This window comes from Apis dorsata, unplaced genomic scaffold (genome assembly GCF_000469605.1).
Source record: "Apis dorsata unplaced genomic scaffold, Apis dorsata 1.3 scaffold_254, whole genome shotgun sequence".
NCBI classification, from domain to species: domain Eukaryota; kingdom Metazoa; phylum Arthropoda; class Insecta; order Hymenoptera; family Apidae; genus Apis; species Apis dorsata.
In genome coordinates, this window is record NW_006263532.1 from 321,704 (window position 1) to 330,343 (window position 8,640).

An 8,640-nucleotide genomic window follows, 5' to 3' on the forward strand; every position below is an offset into this window, starting at 1 on the left:
AATGTCAGGTCAGTATCATTGTGTAATATACGGTGGTCTGGCATAATTCTTGTCCAAAGAATGACCAAGAAGAATAAAAAGAAATATGACAAGAAGATCCAATGCACGCCGCTTCAGGCAAACCGTGACGATTAATTATCACGGCCCAACTGTCACGGCCTCTGTGAAATCATTAATTTCTTCTGGAAATTTTAGCGCGAATACCGCTTCGTTCCCGCCACCACGGATGTGTATGCGCGTCAGGGAAGCGCGAGATTCCACGTTGGATATTAGGTTGAGGTAATTACAGCCATTAGTTCGCGTATACATCAATTATCGATGACACGATGACATGAATCTGCCGCTTGGAGGCATCCCTCACGATGGAAATGCTTGGGCGCTCTCTAAGCATGCATCATCCGCGCAGAATCGTTACCCAATGTGTGTTGTCCACGTGTCTCGTATTTTCCATTGATTAATAATTTCGCGATTGAGGCACATAGATTTAATGAATGAACGAATATATTTTTGTGTGGAATATAATTTAACGTAAAAGAAGTGGATGGATATATATCTCTAAAATAAATGAGAAAATTGTTATTATTTTTATGATGAAAAAATATGTGATGAAATAAATAATTATATATAAAAAATATCTATAAACATGTATCAAGAGTGAATGATTGTTGTGAGTTGAAATTGAATGTGTGCTGAATTAAATTTAAAGTTATGCATTTGTATAAGTATGTATTATAGAATTTATGTATATTTGGGTCTGTTTTTACACAGTGAATGAGCATAAAAAAAAAATCATATAAAAAAGTGATATAATAATTGGTTTGCAAATAAAATATAAAACTTGTTTTAAAATAAAACGGACTATCTAAAAAACAATTGAAAATATAGAAATACATTTGATTTGTATTATTTGTATGACTATATATCATGTAAAAATAAACTGTGTAAAAAAAGACCCAACAATATATATAATTCTATTAAATTTTGATTCTGGACAATCATTTCCAGAATCAAAAATTGAGAATGCTATGACTTTTATAAATTGATACATATTTATAATTTTTCTTTCTGTAAATAATGTAAAAATAATTATTTTAATAAATAAATATTATTTACTTACATTTGTTTTATTTTTCTCCCCTGCCAAGAAAAAACTTTGTAGTTATCTAGTATTAATCGTTCTATCTTGATATTTCGAATCATGGTCGTTTATAAGCTCAGATAAAAAAGAAAAATAAGCGGGCAGATCATTTTTTTCTAAGGGCAGAAGATTACTCGAATCTCGATGAAAAGCTCATTAGTCCAAGTAAAAATTAGAAACGCGTAACTAAAATGCATCTAATGGCGGTTGGGCCCCATTTCTTTATCGCGTCATTAAGAACCAATTTCGGCGGCTTCTATTAATCATGTCAACTTGAAACCTCAAGAGATCAGTATGGTATCTATGACCATGGTTATTGGTCAATTTTCTTTCAGAAATATATCATTTAACAATAAAACTATTACTCTTATAAATTTCAAATAAAAAATATAAATGTTCTTGCACAATTAATATTTGCAAAAATGTTGTTCATGTTCTCGTTACATATCCAAAAAATTTATCCTTTCTCATAAAAAATTTATCCCTCTTTGAAATTCTGAAATACAAAAAAAAGTTACGTATTTAAAAAATTCAAAGTGTTATTAAACAAATGAGTTATTTATAAAATTATTTCATCCGTTCCTTCTCTAGTATCATGCAATTTCCATGTCAAATAATTTTTTTTGCAGCATACTTTAGAAGTCATTCAAAATGAACTCAAGTGACTCAACTTTACAAGTTGCCATTTTTAATTTAAATACAAATAAGTAACCTGTCATTCTCAAGATGTCCACTGGCCATCTGTTGTTATAAAATTCCGCAATTAGTCAACACGATAATGGTTTCGTGTTCTTTGCGCGTCTCTTTAAATTCTCTCGATGCATGCTCATCAACGATACTCTTCTTGTTCTTATTTTCAAAGTATAATGCGGGTTGCGTGACCGAACGTCACCGTCGCCATCTCAAAACGAGCGGCGTCAAACCGGTTCGCCGATATTAAACTATTTTCCCATGTTACCGGCCCGGCGTTGGAAAAAATGATCGTTATGCGTTAAGTCGTGCCAATATAATTGCCGTACGACCAGCTTTCCATCCGTATTTTTATCCATGAGATTATTTTGCACTCGTCTAAACCGGTTCAATTTCCTGACAATTTAATGATTTCACCGGTCGATCGGCCATCTTGCAACTAATTCCAAGTCTTCGTTAACCATCGAGTCGATATTTATCACATTGTCGATTCTGAAAAATTAAACATTTAGATTTAATTTTAAATATTATTAACTCGATATGGATCGAAATTTGATTTTTTATATCCTTAAATTTAAAACTTTTCGAAAATTCTTTTATTTTCTTTTTTTTCTTTCTCTTTTTTCTTATAAAAAAATCTGTATATTTACCACAGCAATATTTATCGATATTGGCAATATTATTCATCGTATATGTAATTCCTTTAGAAATAAATTCTTATCAATTAAAATTTCTTACGAAACTTCTTATTTATAATCATTGTTTATCTAGAGAATCGTAAAATTGAAATCGTAAAAAAACTTCAAGATTCGAAATCTCGAAACATTTTAAATTTTGGATTTAAAGATTGTATCATCCTTGATACTAACGTGTAATTTTATTCCCCATCGTCTATTCTTTAGATCACGATACGAATGTATCTGAATCGATACCAGAGCTTGTAAAAATTTTCAAGACAGAATGTCTTAATTGACTCAGGTTTTAAACGTTCCACTCGAAACACCTGATATATCCGTGAAGAAGCGACGCCCGTTCGAAGAACCTCATCGATAATTAGAAAACACAAGATCGAACTCTGTCTACGTGTACAACGACTCGTTTCACGATACGGAACTGCCCTCTTGGGTGAATAAACCCATAGATATAATGCATGGACATCCAGTCGGGCGAGCCATGCGATAAGATATAGAGAGACGGTGCACAAAGTCCCTTGGGACCAGTTGAGGTCTTAATTACTATCCTCTCATGCTGGAATGCCGCGTTATCGTGCGGTTACTTCTCTGTCCGCTCGTGTATACGTCCATAGGTCCGACATTGAATTACACTTTCCTTTTTGGTGGACCTTTACCGTGGATATCACCGTTGGGTAAACGTGTTAATTACTCGTGACACTCGAAAGTTCTGAAAGACGAGCGGGGAATTAAGTATTTAGAAGAAGTTTTTCAAAGGAATATGAAAATATAAAATAAATTCGCAATACGAATGTTCCACAGAAATGCAAAAAATATCGATGCGAAGATTTCTGAACGCGAAATTCATATGCAATGTACGAAAAATTATGGTAAAATGTCAAAACGAAGAAATTTTAAAATGTTTTCGTTATTAACTCGTTATTATGCATTTATCTTCGTGATTAAAGAAAAATTTTATAATAAATTATTCCATCGATTTAATAAATTTATATTTTATTATAATATAGTATCTTGTAAAAGATACAATCGCTATATACATACAAAGTTAATACAGGGAGTTTCTAGTGCCAGAAGAAATATATCGAAATTCGTTGCATCGGAGACGAACGGATAATTTTTAAGAATTTAACGTTCAATTAAAATCTTCCATGGTACACGGCAAAGTGATTAATAAACTATGTATGTACAGAGAGATAGGTGCAGCTTTGATCACAAGTACAAGGCTTGTCAATGACCAAGCTTTAATAGACCATAGAGAAGCTATCTTGATATAATATCGTGTCCATACATACTGGAACACATTTTAAGCGATCCTCTTGTTATTCAAACTCCATTTAACGCACAAAGTTCGCGTTAATACCTATAAACTGGAGTGGAATATCTTTTTTAAACGTCCAAGGAGGCCGTGCACGATGAAAAAGTTCGATCGATCCGAGAGCAATACATGCAAAAATTACTTTTCTCGTTACATATTCATCGTAACCGATATTGGCCAATACCTGCTCGAGCAAAGATAAATCCAAACAGAGGAACGATCGTAGAAAATCTATATCGTATCGTGTATCCTATATATAGAGTACAATACTGATAAATGCGCACTCAACAGAAGCGAACAACGATCAGGTCCAAACGTCGGTAATAGACAGTTTACATTCAGCAATTCTGGTGAACAGCGAAACGTTTAGTAGAGGTAACCGATCGTTACATCCACCATCCATTTTCCCGATATCCAGACCTCTCATGAGTTAGCCGAATCCACGATCGGCTAACATGGAGGTACGAAAATTTACAGGCTAACGATCAAAGCCGTGCAAGAACCGGTAACGTCGTTTCCCTATATCCGATTGTTTGTACAACCGTGCTAATTCTCCACTCAATTAAATTCCCTTGCAAGAACAATTCTGTAAATACTTGATACTTATAAAAAAAAAATATATATAGTGGAACTCCATTTATTTGAACCAACATCGTTAAAATAATTTACTCTTTGTTACGTTTCCATTTATACGAATTATTATGAATATTCTAAATTAGAGAATTAACAACAAAACTTAGTCAATGATTTATTAACATTAGTTAAAGTTATGAAAGAAATCTCAGAAATCTTTTATTTTATGATCGATGGATGAATGGTAATTTTATTTTATAAGAGTTTCAAATTAATTTCTTCGCCCAATAATTGCTCGCTAATAAATATGTTTCAAAGAGGTGAGTATTAACCCAATTATACGATCATCTTTTATCATATAAAGGAACGATAATGGAGGAAAGAGTTAGTGGACTTATTATCCGATTACACGGTATCATCTTGGAACCTCATTGTAAAAAGAAATCAACATTATCGCAACAGATAAAAGATGATCGTTAAAACGATCGCAGCCATATTCCAAGACGTGAAGTTCCCTTCAAGAACTCAGGTTGAATTGTCTACCTCGCGACGAAGTAAATCGGTTAAAACTTCGTCTCTCCTCTCCGCCTTGCTTAATTATGTTCCAGCTAGGCATGCATTATGTATTTCACTTTGTTGAAGAGTTCGACCGCCTCTGGAAGTTTGTCTTCCGTCGAAACTTTCCTATGGAGTTTCCAATTGTAATGTACCACTTAAAATGAATTATCGATAACTTTCCCAAAAATCTTCACTGGGAAGAAATGGCGGTACAGGATAGGAACGATCCCAACTTTTTCTTTCCCTCCCGAATGAACAAAGGGAGGAAAGTTAACCGAAGGAAAATCCGAACTGCGATACAGAAAACACTTTGATGTCCTTGGTAGCAGAATAGTAGCCAACCAGAGCGAACAACCCTCCTCTATTTTTATATCGACCACTTTGTGGATCGATCATCGATTCGACGATCGTATTTATACGCATCCGAGCGAAAATCTTGAGGAAACCAAGCGAAGATCTCGAGGTATGCTTTCTTCAAGATGCATACACATATGCGCACATAAGGCTATTCGAGGTTCTTCGAATTTTTGGCGGTTCACCGCCAACTAATCACAAGCTAGGAGACATCAATGGAGCAGATGCTGGGATGAACCGTTTGGGTTTCAGATGAAAAGGCCGGTTGCACGTGTATGCAACGGATCTTGGCTCGTTTTAAACCCAGCCAGGCGCGCGTAAAGCACTTTGAAATGAGATAGGTTCGTTATTTTGATAGCCTTCTCGATGCTCGTTGATGCGATCCATGATCGTGGCCGCTTTAGGCATCGCGAAAACGAATTAAACCATGCTGCATCGAACTTCCATCAAATCGTGAAAAGTTTACAGATTTCTTATAAGTGTTCGAAAACACTCGTTTCGAGTTTGTAATTTGTTTGAACTATGCTTTAAACTAGGATAGAATAAATTAAAGAATAGATTTTTGATGGCATGATAATAAAAAGTTTATTTATTTATTTTAATTAATTACTATCATTTAAGTTAAATTTTAATTATTTCAAAAAAAATTGTTTAGATGTAAATTAGCCATATTATTTGTAGAAAGAATAATTGGAATTTTTCAGTGATTCTGAAATTACTTTTGAATTTGCTAAAGCATATATATATATATATTGTCACAAAAATGTTTAATAACTTGCAAAAATTAAAACGAAAGGCTAAATATATTGATATGTATACCGATATCTCTTCTCTTCAATATTATTTCGAGCATGCAATGTATCTATGGTTCTATGAAAACCCTTTACCCTAAATATCCTTTGTTAGTAGTAAACACACCTGCTTTTTATGGACCTGTGAACAATTTGAAAAAGTTTTTTTTAGCTTTGCGTTCGATTGAATTATTCTAAATATTTTGATTGCCAGGCTTCTTCAACTTTGCCATCGAGCTGACATTCACTATAATCAAGCATTGCATCCTTAGAATATATTGATCAAACTTCTTTTTTTAAGAAAATATTTTAACTCAATCAAAAGTGTAAATAATATAAGTGAAAATAATTTAATTTTTGAATTTTAGAATTATTATTTTTAAGTTAATGCAATTGTTATACATTTTCAAATGTAATGTTGAAATCTAATTGAATTTGTAATAAACAATATGAGAAATGATAAATTGAAATTATATATATACATAGCGACAAAATATTAGTTTACATAAACAGATTTAATTATGAACATAAAACTTAGTTTTACGATATTCTCGTCACCTTTAATTTTTTTTCATTGTTATTCCAATTATGTCAGCATTAATTATACATGTTGTTGTAAACCAACTAAAATAATTTTCAGATAGATATATCATCTTTATATTTGTTATAGAAAAAATTGCTTTTAATTCTTTGATCTATCTGAAATATTTATATTCATTCTAATGATATAAATGCAGAGATTATATAAAGCAAATTCTTGTTTGTTTATTATTCAAATTAATTGCTCATATTCTCTTTCGAAAATCAATTACGTAAATCACGTAAAATTTATGTTACATGGAATGAAAAAAATGTTCATAAAAGGATACATATTTAAATATCAGCATTAAAATTTAAGCATTTCAAATATATTATTAATACTGTTACAGATTACTGCGAATATTATTTCATTATATATTATACAATCAATTATAAATAAAATATATATATTGTAAACAATATTAAAACAACATCATGAACGCAATAAGTTACACATATAAATATAATTATTAGACTAATTAAAATTGATTTTTTGAATATTGAATATGCAAATCATATTTAATATGTTAACATTAAATGTAGTATAAATTAATAATTTATGTACATAATAAAAAGGAAAATAATATAAAATGTACATAAATGTACATCAACGATCTCCGCTTCCATCGTTTCTTTCTATTGGCATTGCATCAAAGTTCTCACTATTATCAGATTCTTTATCATCATTTTTTAATAATTTATTATTAGTTATGGTATCACCGCAACATAAATCATTGTAATCTTTCTGAGAATCATTAGTCGCAATTACTTTTTCTTTTTTTAAAATTTGTAGGTCGTTCGATTGCGTGATCACTGGAATGTCTGTTATTTGATTTACGTCGGTACCATGAGTTACCTAAAAAGAGTTCACTTTTGTTTGTCATATTATTTGTTTTCAAATAAATATGTAAAAATATTGGGACAAATATAAGAAATAAAAATATCAAATTAAAATAAAGGGAACTAAATATTACCTTAAGAATTATTTGTACAGGTTCTCGGTTTTCTATATTTTGTAATGAATTACCTTTTTCTTTCTTTTTCTCATGGCCAATTTTAAGTTTTAATAATGGTCCAAACCCTAAATTAAAGGATGCACCAGACAGATAAAATGGTATTGTTATTATAACAAAACCTATACATAAGAAAAGTATACATTTTATAATCCATCTATATGTCCATGATAGATTTTCTAAAACATTAAAAATAATTATTAAATTTACACATATATAATACATTCACATGTACATAAAATTAAACTATTAAATTTATTTAAGTTATTATAATTATTATATATATAATATTATATTATAATTAAGGAAAAAAAAAACTTAGTTACCTGTAGAATTATTTATAAAAACAGATATGATAGATCCTATATGAGTAATTGGATGGAGAATAACAGTAGTAATAAAATGAGATAATGCAAATGCAGGTGTAATTTTTAATTTTGGATTAGTCATTATTGTTTCATAATATTTCTCACAATCGTCATTATCTAAAAAGAAAAAAAAATATTTTATTCTACAATATTATTTATTTATTTCACAATAAATGAATATAATATAATAATACTTACAAAAGAATGAAACAAATTTATTCCATATATTCATTTTATCTGGTTGACATGATATTGGTATCTCTGAAAATTTCATTTGTGCTGCAATAGATTTAACTTCAGCCTCCTTTAGAAAAATATACAACAAAATTAATTAAATTATATTATTTTTTTAAATATTATCATTATATAATTAATATTACTTACCTTTATAAGTTGCCACCATGTCATAAAAAAACTCAATATAAATATAACTTGTATGATACTGAAAATAGGAAATCTTCGTCCCCATGTTATCATTCTAAATGTTGAACAAACTATTAACATTGTAAATATAATTATAGTTCCATCTTGCTAAAATAATAAATTTTATATTAAATACAATTCTTTCA

The 8,640-nt window shown here is 30.3% G+C and overlaps 1 protein-coding gene across 2 annotated transcripts in view; it reads right to left on the reverse strand.

The window, feature by feature from the left end:
- Positions 1–7,049: 7,049 nt before the first annotated feature.
- Positions 7,050–8,640, reverse strand: part of LOC102676824 (chloride channel CLIC-like protein 1) — a 2,871-nt gene continuing 1,280 nt past the window's right edge. The window contains exons 5-9 of one of the 2 annotated variants that reach the window (XM_031510688.1): positions 8,456–8,604; positions 8,270–8,375; positions 8,030–8,188; positions 7,718–7,882; positions 7,050–7,546 (exon numbers count right to left, since the gene is read on the reverse strand). In XM_031510688.1, coding sequence (XP_031366548.1) covers positions 7,446–7,546; positions 7,718–7,882; positions 8,030–8,188; positions 8,270–8,375; positions 8,456–8,604 — 680 coding nt within the window. In that variant the 3' untranslated portion in view covers positions 7,050–7,445. Of the gene's footprint in view, positions 7,547–7,664; positions 7,883–8,029; positions 8,189–8,269; positions 8,376–8,455; positions 8,605–8,640 lie in introns of both variants that reach the window. The other variant, XM_006616172.2, reaches the window with a different exon arrangement.